This window comes from Nothobranchius furzeri, chromosome 12, assembly GCF_043380555.1.
Source record: "Nothobranchius furzeri strain GRZ-AD chromosome 12, NfurGRZ-RIMD1, whole genome shotgun sequence".
NCBI classification, from domain to species: domain Eukaryota; kingdom Metazoa; phylum Chordata; class Actinopteri; order Cyprinodontiformes; family Nothobranchiidae; genus Nothobranchius; species Nothobranchius furzeri.
Genome location: NC_091752.1, coordinates 67,136,501 through 67,155,246, shown reverse-complemented (window position 1 = coordinate 67,155,246; position 18,746 = coordinate 67,136,501). Strand labels below are relative to the sequence as shown.

Sequence of the window (18,746 nt, the reverse complement as noted above, 5' to 3'; positions counted from 1 at the left end):
CTGGTGTCCCTGAGAAGTCCTTTCTGTCCTTTTGTTGATCCCGACTCTGTGTGACACTCAGAGAAAGATAAAGAGGCCTTCCACTCTAAGAAATGAAATGTTATGTCAACTGGTTCCACTAAACCTACATGCTTAAATGCAAAAAATAATATAGATTTACTTTGAACACGACTTATAACAATGTTCATTGCTATTATTATTATTATTATTGTTATTATTATTATTATTATACTATATGATTGTTGGGGCAGCAGTAGCTCAACAGGTTAAAGGGGTTGTCCAGTAATTGAAAGGTTGCAGGCTCGATCCCAGCTCCGGACAGAGAACTCTTCTGTTGTGTCCTTGGGCAAGACACTTAACTCATTCGCTACCAGCCGTTTCCTGATCGGTAAAGCCCTTTGCTGCCGGCGTTTCTCACCCTTTTTACTGTTTTTCTTTAAGAGTTACAGAACGTTGCGCGCTAGGATGATGTCAATGCCAAAACAACCAAAACAAAGCGGAGACTCACCTCTTACATCAGGAAGAATCAGCGAGTTTCAAGCGTCATTCGTTCTTTCATAATCCCGTTGTTGAATTGTGATCGGCAGAAGCATTTTCGGTTCGCGCCTCACTTTTTCTGCAGCAGTGGCCCAAAATGATCTCTTAGCACATGGATTTTCTGCTTCCTGGTCACGTGACGTGTGATGTATGCGGTTGACGATCGGCTTTAGAGCTGAGATGTTTGTTCTCACGGTGCGGGAGCTCATTCCGACGTCCACACAGTAAAAAAATGCAAATGACGTCTTTAATCGTCATTGGCAGTGAATGAGTTAAAGAGCAAATTGCAGATTAAACTTTTGTTTCTAATTCATATAAAATGCTGTCCAAAAAATACTACTTGAAATGCTTATTGTGGATGTTTCATTTTAAAATGCATAACAGCAGAGTTTCCTAGTAAAAGTGGCCTAGTTTTTGTTTAGTCTCAGCTTGTTAGGAAAACTCCCGCACGTCTCATCATCTTTTAGTTAAAAAAAAAAGCAATTTTTAGCTTGCCAGCATCTCGTTTTCGTCATAAAAAAGGGGCGTAAACTAAATCAATTCATCATCGTTAGCAGAAACAACACTGCTCCCCAGCCACTATGGCCACCTCCTCCAGGGAAAGGCATTCCCTGGCCAGCTGAACGACATATAGGGAATCATGTCTGATACCGTTCAGCCCGGCCGCATTGCTTATATTGTTTTCATACCTGGGTGGCCTGGTACTTTCCCTATCCTATCGGACGGGTTTTCGGCCCTTATCCTCTAGTGGTCCGCTCAGGGTTTGTCCGGGGCAACACACCCACTGCCAACTGTTTGGCAGGCTCAAATAGATGCTGCCATTAATAATAATAATAATAATAATAATACATTTCATTTGTACTGTGCTTTACATTTAAAAATCTCTAAGCGCTGACCAACGCCACCCAGCCCGGTCCTATCTGGCCCTGAAGGGAAACTGCCTGTAGTCCCTCCAGCATGTCCTGGGTCTTCCTTTAGGTCTTCTCCTGGTTGGACGTGCCCGGAAAACCGCACCAGGGAGGCGTCCAGGAGGCGTCCAGGAGGCGTCCTAACTAGATGCCTGAGCCACCTCAACTGGCTCCTCTCGATGTGGAAGACATCCAAGTCTAGTCTCCAAGCCCCTCCCGGATGACTGAGCTTCTCACCCTACTCTAAGGGAGAGCCCAGCCACCCTGCGGAAAAACTAATTTCGGCCACTTGTCTGCGTCAGTGCGGAGACACGCAACGCCATTATCCGTCCTTGCGTAGGGCTCCGGCAGGCACGCAAGTTCGTACTGAGTCGAGCCCACTTTTTTAAACATCCGTCGAACGAGACGGATTACGCAAGCTTGTGATTGGTCAGAACGCCGCTGTTGTTTACAGCGCCGCCATTGCAAAGAGAGCTGAGGATAACTAGCGGCAGACACGGAAAAGCTTGAAGAATGCCTCACAAAAAAACTCTAAAAATATGAACGTTTCATTCTCCTGTGACTGGAGGAGTGAAAAGATGCGCAGCAAGCGTTTTATTTGTGGACGGAAATGACAGGAAACGTGGGTTTAGAGGTAGGGAGCGCATGAAGCAGTGGGAGAATGAGAGAAAAATATGTCCGTGTTAAAAGTCTCTTATATACACAAAAAACACAATATAAACACACGATCTTGGACCAATACATGACATGATACCACAGAACAGCGCTATGCCCTCTGTTGTCCTGCCGGGCAATTGCTTTGCAACACTCTCCAGGAGACGGAGAAGTCAAAGAGCAAAACGCTTCCGTCAATCCGTGCGTGTCTGTCCCTTGCGGAGCTGACGGAGAAGCATAAACCAGGCTTTAGGCCGCAGCTCGATGATCAACTTTGTTGTTGTTTCATCTGACCGGCGGCCGCATGTCTTGGACACTCGGGTGAAGAGGGGCCAGAGCTGTCAACTGACCACTACATAGTGGTGAGTTGGCTCAGATGGTGGGGAGGATGCCGGTCAGACCAGGCAGGCCCAAACTTATCGCGAGGATCTGCTGGGAACATCTGGCAAAGTCTCCTGTCAGAAGGAGCTTCAATTCCCACCTCCGACAGAACTTCCAAAATGTTGCCGGGGAGGCTGGGGACATTGAGTCTGAATGGACCCTGTGCCGTGCCTCCATTGTTGAGGCGGCCGACCGGAGCTGTGGTCGCAGGATCATCGGTGCCTGTCGTGGTGGCATCCCCCGAACCTGCTGTCAAACTGAAGAAAGAGTCTTTTCAGGTCTTTTTGGCCTGTAGGACTCCAGAGGCAGCTGACGGGTACCGGCAGTCCAAGTGGAACGCGGCTCGGGTGGTCGCCTAGGCAAAAACCCGGGCATGGGAGGTTCTGTGAGACCTTGGAGCAAGACGTCCATACGGCTTCGATGAGATTCTGGTCCACCATCCGGTGCCTGGGGGGGGGGGGGGGGGGGGGGGGGGCAGTGCACTACCAACACTATCTATAGTGGGGACGGTGTACTGCTGACCTCTACTCAGGACATTGTGGATCAGTGGGCAGAATTCTTCGAAGACCTCCTCAATCCCACCTACACGTTTTCCAGTGAGGAAGCAGAGTCTGGAGACTTTGGGTTGGCCTTTGAAATCTCTGGTGCTGAGGTCACTGAGGTGGTTAAAAAGCTCCTCTGTAGCAAGGCTCCGGGGGTAGATGAGATCCACCCGGAGTTCCTTAAGGCTCTGGATGTTGTGGGGCTGTGTTGGCTGACGCATCTCTGCAATATCGCATGGACATCGGGGGCAGTCCCACTGGACTGGCAGACCGGGGTGGTGGTCCCCTTATTTAAAAAGGGGGGCCGCAGGGTGTGTTCCAACTACAGGAGGATCACTTTCCTGAGCCTTCCTAGTAAGGTCTATTCAGGGATTCTGGAGAGGAGGGTTCGTCGGATTATTGAACCTCAGATTCAGGAGGAGCAATGTGGTTTTCGTCCTGGCTGTGGAACACTGGACCAGTTCTTTACCCTTAGGGGTTCCTGGAGGGTGCGTGGGAATTTGCCCAACCAGTCTACATGTGATTTGTGGATTTGGAGAAGGCGTTTGACCACGTCCCTCGGGGGACCCTGTGGGGGGTACTCCGGGAGTATGGGGTACCAGGCCCTCTGATACGGGCTGTTAGGTCCCTGTATGACTGGTGTCAAAGCTTGGTCCGTATTGTTGGCAGTAAGTCGGGCTCGTTCCCAGTGAGAGTTGGACTCCGCCAAGGCTGCCCTTTATCACCTATTCTGCTCATAACCTTTATGGACAGGATTTCTAGGAGCAGCCAAGGTGTGGAGGGCATCCATTTTGGTGGCCAGAGGACCAGGTCTCTGCTTTTTGCAGATTATGTGGTCCTGTTGGCTTCATCAGAACGTGATCTTCAGCTTTCGCTGGAGCGGTTTGCAGCCGAGTGTGAAGCAGCTGAGATGAGAATCAGCTCCTCTAAATCTGAGACCATGGTCTTGATTCGGAAAAGGGTAGAATGCCTTCTCCAGGTCAGGGATGAGGTCCTGCCCCAAGTGGAGGAGTTTAAGTATCTTGGGGTCTTGTTTACGAGTGAGGGAAAACTGGAGCATGAGATCGATAGGCGGATTGGTGCTGCATCTGCAGTGATGAGGGCGTTGTACCAGTCTGTTGTGGTGAAGAGAGAGCTGAGTCAGAAGGTGAAGCTCTCGATTTACTGGTCGATCTAAGTTCCTACCCTCACCTATGGTCATGAACTTAGGGTAGTGACCGAAAGAACAAGATCGCGTATACAAGCGGCCGAAATGAGTTTTCTCCAAAGAGTGGCTGGGCTCTCCCTTAGAGATAGGGTGAGAAACTCAGTCATTCGGGAGGGGCTCAGAGTAGATCTGCTGCTCCTCCACATCGAGAGGAGCCAGTTGAGGTGGCTCGGGTACCTGGTCAGGATGCCTCCTGGACACCTCCCGAGTGAGGTTTTCCGGGCACATCCAACCGGGAAGAGACCTAAAGGTAGACCCAGGACACGGTGGAGGGACTATGTCTCTCTCCTGGCCAGGGAACACCTTGGGATTCCCCCAGAGGAGCTGGCCCAAGTCGCTGGGGAGAGGGAAGTCTGGGCCTCTCACCTTAGGCTACTGCCCCCGTGTCCCGACTCCGGATAAGCAGATGAAAATGGATGGATGGATGGATGGATGTAAGACCATGGTCTCAGATTTAGAGGGGCTAATTCTCATCCCAGCTGCTTCTCACTCGGCTGTAAACTGCTCCAGCTCAAGCTGAAGATCATGTTCTGATAAAGCCAACGGGATCATTTCATCTGCAAAAAGCAGAGACTCAAACCTTAGGCCACCAAAACAGATCCCCTCAACACCTTGGCTGCGCTCGAAATCCTGTCCATAAAAGGTATGAACTGAATTGGTGATAAAGGGCAGCCTGGGCAAACTCTCGCCGGAAACGAGCCTGACTTACTGCCAGCAATGTGGACCAAGCTCTGATACCGGTCATATCGGGACCTAACAGCCCGTATCAGAAGGCCTGGTACCTTAATACTACCGATGTACCCCCCACAGGACCTCTCAAGGGACGCAGTTAAACTCCTTCAAATCCACAAAATACATGTTTTACGTGGGGGGGCCAAGTTGCTGAACAAAGTGTTAAGAACAACTCAAACACAATGAAACAGTTGTATAATAAAATGCGGAAATACAACATTTAAAAGGCAGTAGAAGATTTAAAAAGTCATAAAACAAAAATGATCAGAACATTGAAAACATGAGTACAAAAGTTAAGAACTAGACCTAAGATGAACCTTCAGCATAGCTTTAAAAATGGGCAGTGATGTTGACTGTTTTTTTTCTAGTGGGAGTTGTTTCCAAAGCGGAGGACCCAGAACTGAAAAGGCATGATCACCCCTGGACTACTGCTGTGACAGCGGAACCACCAAGTCACTCTGACCCGAACACAATGATCTTGCAGGGACATAACGGGTCAGCAGTGATGCCAAATATGGTGGGGCAGTTCCAGAGAAATAGTTAAAAACAAAGACCAGGATCTTGAATAAGATAGTGTTTCACTGGTAACCAGTCCAAAGCAGTCAGGAGTGGAGTGACATGCTCCCATTTCCGTGCTCCATAAAGAAATCCGGCAACAGCATTCCGGACCAGCTGCAGCCGAGTCAGTAAGCACTGGCTCAAGCCTCAAAACCTCCAAACTCGCTGGTAGACACCGGCGGTTAGGGATGCTGTCAAGCTAAAGAAGGAGCCTTTTTGGGTCTTTTTGGCCTGTAGGACTCTAGATGCGGCCGATAAGTACAGGCTGTCCAAGTGGAATGCATCTCAGTTGGTCGCTGAGGAAAAACCTGGGCATGTGAGAAATGTGGTGAGGCCATGGAAATTACTTAAGTATGGGTTTGAGGCTGTTCTAGGCCACCATCCAGCATCTGAGGAGGGGGAGACTGCACTTACAATACTGTTGATGGTGAGGACAGTGTGCTGCTGGCCTAAACTTGGGGCCTGTTCTGGGGCCTCTTCTTTTCTCTATATATCTCCTACCACTGAGCAAAATCCTAATCGGCACAGTCTTAATTATCACATCTATGCTGACGATTGTCAAATATATGTTGCACTAAAAAATGGAAATGTGGGCTCTCATCTTGCGGCATGCCTGGCAGACGTAAAGGGCTTGCTAGTGGCCAATTTGCTCAGGTTGAATGATTTAAAGACTGAGTCCATTGTCTTTGATACCCGCAATCCTTCTGGCTCTCATTCCACTTTTGATGGTTTAAACCCCAAGCAGTGTGTAATAAGCCTCGGGGTGAAAGTGGATGCCAACCTCTCAATGACTCCTCAGATCAACTCAGTGGTGAGGTCTTGTTTTTATCAGTTACATGCTCTGGAACTCACTGCCCATTACAGTTGGCTGGCATCCTCTCTGCCTGTTTTTAAATCTTGTTTAAAAACCAACTTTTATCACTTGGCTTTAAGACTGTGATTCGTGTTATGGTATTATGATTTTATAGTTTTTATTGTTGTGTTTTATCTTCTCATTGTTTTTTCTTTTTTGTTTTAATTGAACCTGCCTGTTCGGCACTTTGGTCAGCTCTCACGCTGTGTCTTAAATTGTGCTATAGAAATAAAGTTGGTAGGGTATAGTATGGTATGGTAGTTGGTACATCGTGGGTTGGTAAGCAGAGTACTTTGAAGACGTCCTCAATCCCATCGGCACATCTTCCAGTGAGGAAGTGGAGTATGTGGAATTCAAGTCGGGCTCTCCAGGTCCCCGTACGATCGGTGCCAGGGCTTGGTCCAGATTGTCGGCAGAACGTAGGGTTCGTTCTCAGTGAGAGTTGGACTCAACTAAGGCTGCCCTTTGTCGATAGTTCTGTTAATTTCTTTTAGACTGAATTTTGGGTCCATATTCTGTAGCAATAATCATTATAATTACAAATAATAAAGGCTTGAAAATATTTCACTGTTTGTGTAAGAAATCTATATCATATGTGAGTTTCACTTTCTGAAATGAGCCTTTATTTTATTAGATATGCCTGTGTGTACAGCAGCCCTTCTACTTCTGTACCAGTAGTGTTTTGTCTTATGTGTACCTTTTATATTGAACAATTAGCGATGAATGTGCTAATTTTTCTTGGTTCAAGTTAGAATTTTAGCTCATATGATGAAGTTTAAAAATCATCACTGTATGTTTATGTAATCCAGGCTGCTCCCAGACCAGTCCGTGTTCTCCAGTGTGGTGGTGTTGCTGCAGTCAATTCAGGAGCAAGGGGACTCCTATGTGCCTTGCTGTGTCCTCCGCTCAGCCCTTTACCTGCTGGCTGTGACCCAAGACAAGAGCCCCCGTCTCGATGTGGTAAAAATCTGATCTGTGTGCAGAACAAAAAACAAGACATTCTGTTGCTGTGAAAGGTTTTGTATCAGCTGGATTTATTGCAATCACCATTAAAGTAGTTTAACTTTTAGAACTTACTCACGTTTTCTCTGCTAATTTTGCTGTGATGTCATATTCAATTCAATTAAATTCAAAAATACTTTATTAATCCCAGAGGGAAATTGATTGCTGTAGTAGCTCAGAATAATAATGTCAAACAGTTGTATATTACAATGGCTGTTGGCAGGAAGGATCTCCAGTAGCGGTCAGTGTTGCAGCGAAACTGAAGAAGCCTCAGACTGAAGACACTCTTCTGTTGTCGGACAGTCTTGTGAAGAGAATGCTCAGGGTTGTCAGTCATTTTCTTGATATATGCAGCGTCTAATTTGTAGTCTTTTTATTTGCATTTTTACAAGCTAAATCTCTAATTACGTGACAGATATAGTTGAAATACACTTAATTACTCTTCATTTCGATTGGGGGTCAACATATGTGTGATTCAGAGCATAAGGCAAAGCGGACCAGAAAATAATTTTCTTCGTCTTCGTCTTCGTCTTCCTCCGCTTATCCGGGTCCGGGTCGCGGGGGCAGCATCCCAATTAGGGAGCTCCAGGCCATCCTCTCCCCGGCCTTGTCCACCAGCTCCTCCGGCAGGACCCCAAGGCGTTCCCGGACCAGATTGGAGATGTAACCTCTCCAACGTGTCCTGGGTCGACCCGGGGGCCTTCTGCCGGCAGGACATGCCCGAAACACCTCCCCGGGGAGGCGTCCAGGAGGCATCCTGACCAGATGCCCAAACCACCTCAACTGGCTCCTTTCGATCCGGAGGAGCAGCGGTTCTACTCCAAGTCCCTCCCGAATGTCCGAGCTCCTCACCCTATCTCTAAGGCTGAGCCCGGCCACCCTACGGAGGAAACTCATTTCGGCCGCTTGTATCCGCGATCTCGTTCTTTCGGTCATTACCCAAAGCTCATGACCATAGGTGAGGATTGGGACGTAGATCGACCGGTAAATCGAGAGCCTGGCTTTCTGGCTCAGCTCCCTCTTCCCCATGACAGATCGGCTCAGCGTCCGCATCACTGCAGACGCCGAACCAATCCGCCTGTCGATCTCCCGATCCCTCCTACCCTCACTCGTGAACAAGACCCCGAGATACTTAAACTCCTCCACTTGAGGAAGGACCTCTCCCCCGACCCGGAGGTGGCAAGCCACCCTTTTCCGGTCGAGAACCATGGTCTCAGATTTGGAGGTGCTGATCCTCATCCCAGCCGCTTCACATTCGGCCGCGAACCTACCCAGCAAGAGCTGAAGGTCAGAGCTGGATGAAGCTAGGAGGACCACATCATCCGCAAAAAGCAGAGACGAGATTCTCCTGCCACCAAACTCGACACACTCCACACCACGGCTGCGTCTAGAAATTCTGTCCATAAAAGTGATGAACAGAACCGGTGACAAAGGGCAGCCCTGGCGGAGTCCAACCCTCACTGGGAACAGGTCCGACTTACTACCGGCTATGCGGACCAAACTCACGCTCCTCTGGTAAAGGGACTGAATGGCCCTTAACAGAAAGCCACCCACCCCATACTCCTGGAGCGTCCCCCACAGGGTGCCCCTGGGGACACGGTCATAAGCCTTCTCCAAATCCACAAAGCACATGTGGATTGGTTGGGCAAAGTCCCATGCCCCCTCCATCACCCTTGCAAGGGTATAGAGCTGGTCCACAGTTCCACGGCCAGGACGAAAACCACATTGCTCCTCCTCTATCTGAGATTCAACTATCGATCGGACCCTCCTCTCCAGTACCTTGGCGTAGACCTTTCCAGGGAGGCTGAGGAGTGTGATCCCCCTATAGTTGGAACACACCCTAAGGTCACCCTTCTTAAAGATGGGGACCACCACCCCAGTCTGCCACTCCCTAGGAACTGCCCCCGATGACCACGCAATGTTGTAGAGACGTGTCAACCATGACAGCCCTACAACATCCATAGCCTTGAGATACCCAGGACGAACCTCATCCGCCCCCGGGGCTCCGCCGCTGTGTAGTTGTTTGACTACCTCAGCAACTTCTGCCCCCGAGATCGGACAGTCCATCCCCAGGCCTCCCAGCTCTGGTTCCTCCTCGGAATGCGCATTGGTGGGATTGAGGAGCTCCTCAAAGTATTCCTTCCACCGTCCGACTATAGCCTCAGTTGACGTCAGCAGCTCCCCATGCCCACTGTAAACAGTGTGAGCGAGTTGCTGCCTTCCTCTCCTGAGGCGCCGGACAGTTTGCCAGAACCTCTTTGGAGCCGATCGATAGTCTTTCTCCATGGCCTCACCAAACTCCTCCCACGCCCGAGATTTTGCCTCGGCAACTGCCACTGCTGCACCCCGCTTGGCTATCCGGTACCTGTCTGCTGCCTCCGGAGACCCACAGACCAGCCACGCCCTGTAGGCCTCCTTCTTCAGCCTGACGGCTCCCCGAACCTCTGGTGTCCACCAGCGGGTACGGGGGTTGCCACCACGACTGGCACCGGCCACCTTACGACCACAGCTAGCAACAGCCGCCTCGACAATCGCAGAGTGGAACAAGGCCCACTCGGACTCAATGTCCCCCACTGCTCTCGGGACGTGGTCAAAGCTCTGCCGGAGGTGGGAGTTGAAGACCGTCTTGACAGGTTCTTCTGCCAGGCGTTCCCAGCAGACCCTCACTATGCGTTTGGGTCTGCCAGGTCTACGTGGCATGTTCCCTTGCCATCTGATCCAACTCACCACCAGGTGGTGATCAGTTGACAGCTCCGCCCCTCTCTTCACTCGGGTGTCCAAAACATACGGCCGCAGGTCAGATGATACGACTACAAAATCTATCATCGACCTGTGACCTAGGCTGCCCTGGTACCAAGTGTACCGGTGGGCATCCTTATGTTCGAACATGGTGTTCGTTATGGCCAAACTGCGGCTTGCACAGAAGTCCAATAACAAAACACCGCTCGAGTTCAGATTAGGTGGGCCGTTCCTCCCAATCACACCCCTCCAGGTCAAGCTGTCATTGCCCACGTGAGCATTGAAGTCCCCCAGCAGGACAATGGAGTCCCCTGATGGAGCACTATCTAGCACTCGTCCCAGGGACTCCAAAAAGGGTGGGTACTCTGAACTGATATTTGGCCCATAGGCACAAACAACAGTCAGGACCCGTTCCCCGACCCGAAGGCGCAAGGAAGCTACCCTCTTGTCCCCCGGTGTAAACCCCAACACACAGGCAGAGAGTCTCGGGGCTAACAAAAAGCCAACCCCAGCCCTCCGCCTCTCACCCGGAGCAACTCCAGCAAAGTAGAGTGTCCAACCCCTCTCCAGGTCTCGGGTTCCAGAGCCAATGCAATGTGTCGAGGTGAGTCCGACTATATCTAGCCGGTACCGCTCAACCTCTGCCACAAGCTCCGGCTCCTTCCCCGCCAGCGAGGTGACGTTCCATGTCCCAAAAACTAGTTTTCTTGTCCGGGGATTGGACCGCCAAGGCTCCCGCCTTGGTCTGCCACCCGAATCGCATTGCACCGGACCCTTCATGTTCCTCCTGCGGGTGGTGGGTCCACAGTTGGACGAGCCCATGTATCCGGTTCGGGCTGGGCCCGGCCGGGCCCCATGGGCGAAAGCCCGGCCACCAGGCGCTCGCTCACGGGCCCCAACCCCAGGCCTGGCTCCAGGGTGGGACCCCGGTAACCCTCCGGGCCGGGTACTCCGACTCTTCGTTTTAACCGCCATGAAAGATCCTTCGAACCGTTCTTTGTCTCACCCTTCACCTAAGACCAATTTGTCATGGGAGACCCTACCAGGGGCACTAAGTGCCCCAGACAACATAGCTCCTAGGATCATTAGGGCACTCAAACTCCTCCACCACGATAAGGTGACGGTTCAAGGAGGAGAAAAAAATAAAAAATAAAATATAAATTTTCATAGCCTCTAAATTAGAGATATTTCTGTCTTAAAGGGCCAAAATAAAAGACAGCATTGTGTTTTTAATGATACAGAGAGCTACGGTATCAGGCTAGGATATTAAACATATTATTATATTTAAAAATAAAATTCCATCCATCCATCCATTTTCATCCGCTTATCCGGAGTCGGGTCGCGGGGGCAGAAGCCTAAGTCGAGAGGCCCAGACTTCCCTCTCCCCAGCCACTTGGGCCAGCACCTCCGGGGGAATCCCAAGGCGTTCCCTGGCCAGGTGAGAGACATAGTCCCTCCACCGTGTCCTGGGTCTACCTTTAGGTCTCCTCCCGGTTGGACGTGCCCGGAAAACCTCACCAGGGAGGCATCCAGGAGGCATCCTGACCAGACGCCCGAGCCACCTCAACTGGCTCCTCTCGATGTGGAGGAGCAGCGGGTCTACTCCGAGCCCCTCCCGAATGACCGAGCTTCTCACCCTATCTCTAAGGGAGAGCCCAGCCACTCTTCGGAGAAAACTCATTTCGGCCGCTTGTATCCGCAATCTCGTTCTTTCGGTCACTACCCAAAGCTCATGACCATAGGTGAGGGTAGGAACTTAGATCGACCGGTAAATCGAGAGCTTCGCCTTCTGACTCAGCTCTCTCTTCACCACGACAGACTGGTACAACGCCCGCAGGTCTCTGAAAAATAAAATTTTACCTTAAAAATTTAACATAAAATCTTGTTGATCTATATCTTTTGGAACTTTTAAGGTACATAGGCATTTATGTATCATAAACACTTTTTACCTTCCATCAGAGGATAATGATCTGCATTTGCTTTAATTCTGCCATTTTCGTTTTAATTGTTGTTCAGTGACTCAGCTCTAATGAAAGCTTCTAACATTGTTATTTGAGAAATGTTTAAAGGGAATCTGTGAGACATTAATATTGAAAGATTTTATCGAGATTAAACCGCCCAACGGTTTTTGTTCATAGAGGGAGACAAAACTAAGAACAGGAGCTTAAGTACTCTGGTTTAAAATGAAAACCATTAATGTAAAAGTCATGGAGTACTCAAAGTGAAACAGCTGTTATCCATCTTCACACACAAGGTCTCTGCTGGTCTGCAGAACAAAAAATGTGCTGCTTCACTTCAAAGAACATACAGTATCACGTCTCTGAAAGACCTTAACAGCATAAACGTTCGGCTAAGTTATATGTTGGGGAGCAGAAAAGAGATACTTCTGTTGTATCTGAAGGCTCTGCTTCAGTGGTGTTAAAAAGGAGTGGTGTATAGACTGAGCTGCAAACATTTAACTCGATAATGCCCACACATCTCAATGGAAGCACGTTGGCTTCATCAGTCTCTTCCTTTACTGTCGATTTCAAGGTTCCTTTGAATTATATCTGCAAAGCATTCTCCTCCTGCCAAAGCTTCTCCTCCATCTACTCTCACCATCCTGCTCTCCTCCACTTCGTTTGTCGATATCAAGAGCTAGCAGAAAAATTTGGGCCCCTGGTTCTGGAGCTTTGGTTGACTAGGAAATCACACGATGATGCGGAGCAGAGCATGGTGAGAATACTCTTCACCACAACCAGTTGAAAAGTTTAAAATTTCCTTTCAGAAATTATGATCGTTAGTGGGTTTTGTCTCTTGTTGCAGGCCAAAGAGGAGGAGAGTGAAGATGACGAGCAGAATGAGGAACCAGACACCCAAACGACAGAGATACTGACTCTAATCGAGAAATACCCAAATGTCCTTCTGATCCTCATTGTGAGTTACATTGTTGTTAAAACACATTCAAATGTTCGTGTGTGTGTGTGTGTGTGTGTGTGTGTGTGTGTGTGTGTGTGTGTGTGTGTGTGTTATAAAAAGGTCTCATGAACAGCTGAACAGATTTGCGTGAAACACACAAATTACTGTTGTTGTTATGGGATGCATTTCTATAGATGATTAATATTTAGAGTAGGCCTTATTCAAGATGGCCGCCACAGCTAATAACCGTGGCATTGCTGTGAGTCTGTTTTAACAGGGTAACCGCGGAGTCTCGAAAAGTATTAAAGGGTGGTAAATCAATTTTGCTAAAAGTAAGACCCTTAAAAAGTATTAAAAAGTCTTATCACGGCTTATTAAAGTCTTCAATTTTGAAATTATTTTTTCTGAATTAACCGTCTTAACAGTTTGAATCCCTAAAATATTGTAAAAGTGTGTGCATTTAGTCATTTTTATTTAAAAAACGAACTGGGTATTGTGGGTGCGTTAGTAATTTTCCTCTCAGAGCACTAGGGCGGGCGGAGCGAAAGTTCAAAACCACAATATACGCTCTGGTGTTGCCGGTGCGTATTACGAATGCACCGAAATGTTAAAAGTGTCACTGATCACTGTAAATGGATGCACCTTGAAATGGCGGTGAGGTATTAAAAAATATTGAGAAGATCTTCAAAAAATCTTGAAAAGGTATTCAATTCAACTTCAAGATTCCTGCATATACCCTGTTTAAAGGTTTTGAGATAAAGTTTGGCGTTTTTACAGGATAAATGATCTGCGTCACAGAAGCTGAGCGCTTTACATCACGCACATTAATTTTCATTAAGTGTGGGGGTAAACCCTGATTGTTTTTCCGAATATTGGTTTCAACATTTCTTTAGATTGAAGTACTTCTGTTGAGGGAATTGCAGTTTAAAAAAAAACGTCTTGGATCTTGGACTTCTTTGTTGATAGTGGCAATTCAGTATGATAATAATTTTTTTAAATCTTTTATTTCATTCAAAATGTATAAAATAAACACAAACAAATACAGGATACATTAACATATTGGAAAAAAACATTTGAATGAAAAGGAGCAGATAGAAGAAAAAATCTTATAATTTCTGCCCCTTTTTACGAAATAAAATTATCCGTCAAACAAACACTATAACCTCAGTCACTTTCTAATATTTTCATGTCTAATCTTTGACATTATAATTCACCTTTTCATAATTACTAAATACGTTAGATTTTATACATTTTTTAAATATAGCAAGTGAAGTTGATTCTTTAAATTCCTTGTTAATGGCATTCCACAATCTTACACCATTTACAGAAATGTTACATTCCTTCACTTTGGTTCTGAGTCTAGGTTTCTTAAAGACATCAGTTCCTTTTAACATGTACCCACTTACTCTCTTATGAAACATTTTCTGAATATTAGTTGGTAGATTACTCGTATTCCCTCTGTAAATTATTTGCAATATTTTCCACTCTACCAAGTCCAGAAATTTCAGTATTTTGTATCTAATGAATAATTGATTAGTGTGATCTCTATAGTTACTGTTATTAATGATTCTCAATGCTCTTTTTTGCTAAATAAAGATATTAAAGAAGTGGTTTGATAGAAACAAATTGTCCTTAAATTTAAATAAAACAAAATTTATGTTATTCGGAAACTATAAGAAAAACATTAACATTGAAATTTGTGTTGATAATGTGTATCTAGACAGGGTTAATACCATAACATTTCTTGGTGTGGTCATTGATCATAAGGCCTGTTGGAAATCACACATCACTTATGTGAGGGGAAAGTTAGCACGGGGCATTGCTGTCATGGGGAAAGTAAAACGTCTTCTGGATAGGAAAACATTATATATGTTATATTGTGCTTTACTATTACCATACATGAGTTATTGTGTAGAGGTTTGGGGAGACACATATAAAAGCAATATTCAGACCATAATCATAATGAAGAAAAGGGCTATTAGACTAATAAATCAGGAGGGGTATAGGGCTCACACAAACACACTCTTTATTAAGATGCAAGCTTTAAAATTCCAGGACCTGGTCAAGTTTAAAACTGTGCAAATAATATATAAGGCAAGGAAAGGGATGCTCCCTCTTGAAATAAGTAAATGGTTCTTAGAAAGAGAAGGGAGGTATAATTTTAGAGGGAAGTGGAATTTAAAAGTACAAAGAGTAAGAACAACATTGAAAAGGATGTCTATTTCAATAGCGGGCGTTAGATTCTGGAACGAGTTAACAGAAGAAATAAAGGACAGTAGTGATATAAACCAGTTTAAAATAAAACTCAAAAAAGAAATGTTACATAAGTATAAGAATGAAGATAATGCAATTAACCCAGGACAGCATGCAAACTGATGTTTAATCTCTTCTACAAATTAGCAAATCTAAAGATAGTTCTAGTTGAACATGAGAATTTTATTTATTTATTTATTTATTTATTTTATGAAGGCACTGTAAATGTTTTGTTGTTTAAATTTAGATGATGAGGATGTAAACCTGAGGGGGTAGGGCTAAATAAGTATATACTTCTCCCTACTCCTTTTCAAACAACTGCATGGAATGATTTTATGAAATGTTGATGAATGTTTGAAATAAAATGAACTGAACTGAACGGAACTGAAATGAACAACGGTTGTGTAAAAGTTTTGCAAGTGGCTCCCCAAATTTCTAAACAATAAAATAAATATGGTTTAATCAGTGAGTGGTACAATGTTAATAAACCCGACAAATTTAGTAGAAACTTGACTCTATATAATACACCTATGGCTTTGGCGATTTTCCCCTTTATATAGCCTACATGTGATTTCCACGTGAGACTCTCATCGAACATGACTCCAAGAAAGTTGGTTTCTTTTACTCTTTGAATTTCCATTCCATCTATCATTAAAGATACATCACAGCTTCTTCTGTTATTATACAGTATAAAGTTTGTTTTGTTCAGGTTCAGTGACAGTCTATTTATATCAAAACCATTTTTTTACTTTAATCAATCAAATTCAATTCAAGGTGTCCACCCTAGCTGTTCAGCCGCAGAAAACACAAAAAATGGCACCAACTCTGTGTTCTTCAGATACTAAACTGCAATGCTAGTGCAAGAGCGGCAGTGACCTAAAAATACATAAATATAATTTTACTTATCAAAAAAAATGAAGTGGAGACTCCTTGGACCCTTTATTAGTGCAATTAATGCCACAGCAAGTCATTTTGTCCAACAGTTGCACAAATAATATCCAAAAAAGAACGCAGTAACGCTACAACTAATGGTCTAAGTTGAGAGACTGAAAATGCTTGAACAGTTTCCAGGCCAGACCGAGGCTCTACTGAGGCCTTTCCACGGAGCTAGCTCTGTGGTCACGTGGGTCTGATGCTCATTAATTATACAGAATTTTAGGCTTTTAATACACTTAAACAGAAGAGTGAGAAAAACATTCACCCCCCTCAGAGTTGTCATGAGTGTAAACTAGATCATTTAAACCAAAAACATGATTTGGTACCAGGCTGTAAACATGTTTATTTCTGCTGTGAAATTGGCATTTTTAACATGGGAGTCAATGAGGATTTGCTCGCTTCTGACACCAGCCCCCAGTGGATGAGGGGGGAACTGCAATTTTTGTCACTTCTGTGTTGGCTTCATTTTCATACCAGGATTATGGGGGCTTGGTGACAACACACACCACCAGCGTTGTGTAACATAAGATGAGTTTTGAGTTTTGACCAAACTAACCATCACTCCATAATTTCTCAACATTAACTAATCATAGTTTAAAACTCTGGCTTGAAAGGCGGTGGGTCAAATGCATGATGGGACTTTAGTTATAATAAAGAAATCCTACATGTTTGTGGACTTGTGTTCATATCAGAAGGTCTTTAATAATGAATAGTTGTCTTGCTGTCCTTCTGTAGGACATGCTGATAAGCAGAGAGCCTCCCCTGGCTGAGCGGGCTCTGGGTGTCCTGGAGGCTCTTCTGCATGGGAACAGAGAGTACACGACAGATTTGTGTTCCAACCTCAGACCAGCCCTGCTCCAGGCATTACAGAGGCTCAGTGTGGATAATGGACTCGGCCGTGATCACAGCCCACCGGGTATGCAGCATAATCAATATTGCCGCTTTAATGATTTATGCATGCACATAGAAATGTGGAGACAGCGACTCATATCTTTGTCTTTGGTGGAACGGATTTGAATGAGATGACTCAGATTTCTTATGCACATATTAAAGTATTCTGTATTTACACAGACTGCAGTTTATGTGCAGATATTTTTCGTAATCGTGCAGCTGATTGTTTTTAATTATTACATTATGCATAATAAAACTTTGTAAAGCGTCTAAATCCCTTTAATGGACAAACACACACACATATAATACACACACTCGGGTACAATCAGTTTCTACACAGAGAGATGTAATACAACACGTAACATGTCTTTTCTTTGTCCAACCAGCTCAGTGTCCTAGTGGTAGAGTGTCCGCCCTGAGACTGGGAGATCAGGGTTCGATTCCTGGTCGGGTCATAACAAAGACTGAAAAAATGGGACCCAATGCCTCCCTGCTTGACACTCAGCATTAAGGGGTTGGATTGGGGGGTTAAACCACCAAATGGTTCCCGAGCGCGGCTGTGTCTGCAGCTCACCGCTCCCCCAGGGGATGGGTCTAATGCGGAGAACAAATTTCGCACACACATCAGTGTGTGTGACAACTGATAGGACTTTAACTTTAACATTATCCATCCATCCATCCATCCATCTTCATCCGCTTATCCGGAGTCAGGTTGCGGGGACAGAAGCCTAAGTCGGGAGGCCCAGACTTCCCTCACCTCAACCACTTGGGCCAGCTCCTCCGGAGGAATCCCAAGGCGTTTCCTGGCCAGCTGAGAGACATAGTCCCTCCAACGTTTCCTGGGTCTACCTTTAGGTCTCCTCCCGGTTGGATGTACCCGGAAAACCTTTTTTTAATGATACAGATTGTCTGATTCTAATGGGTTACTCACGGTTTTTCATGTAGGCTGAACATGAAAATAGTCTCCTACACCTACCTGTCTCCTGCATTAGCTTCTGATAGAAAACAGACGGTGAAACTCTAGGATTAGAAAAGCCTGACAGATCTATGTCACATGGTCAGTGGTAGAGTCACTGCTGTTTTCCAATCTGAGGCAAGATTTCCAAATATCAGGGGTGTTTCTCAATGTCAAAGCGCCTTGTTTTGCGAGGACACTGTCCTTCCTTGGTCAAAGAAAACGGCTAAATGGAACAGACTTGCATCACGTGACACAGGAGATAAGGGTCTCCCATGACAAATTGGTCTTAGGTGAAGGGTGAGACAAAGAACGGTTCGAAGGATCTTTCATGGCGGTTAAAACGAAGAGTCGGAGTACCCGGCCCGGAGGGTTACCGGGGTCCCACCCTGGAGCCAGGCCTGGGGTTGGGGCCCGTGAGCGAGCGCCTGGTGGCCGGGCTTTCGCCCATGGGGCCCGGCCGGGCCCAGCCCGAACCGGATACATGGGCTCGTCCAACTGTGGACCCACCACCCGCCGGAGGAACATGAAGGGTCCGGTGCAATGTGAATCGGGTGGCAGACCAAGGCGGGAGCCTTGGCGGTCCAATCCCCGGACAAGAAAACTAGTTTTTGGGACATGGAACGTCACCTCGCTGGCGGGGAAGGAGCCGGAGCTTGTGGCAGAGGTTGAGCGGTACCGGCTAGATATAGTCGGACTC

At 46.4% G+C, this 18,746-nt stretch overlaps 1 protein-coding gene across 1 annotated transcript in view; it reads left to right on the top strand.

Moving 5' to 3' along the window:
* LOC107372781 (meiosis inhibitor protein 1) overlaps positions 1-18,746 on the top strand; it is a 134,539-nt gene that overhangs the window by 94,793 nt on the left and 21,000 nt on the right. Inside the window, 3 exon segments of the mRNA XM_070542860.1 lie at positions 7,182-7,332; positions 12,646-13,029; positions 16,936-17,116. Coding sequence (XP_070398961.1) covers positions 7,182-7,332; positions 12,646-13,029; positions 16,936-17,116 — 716 coding nt within the window.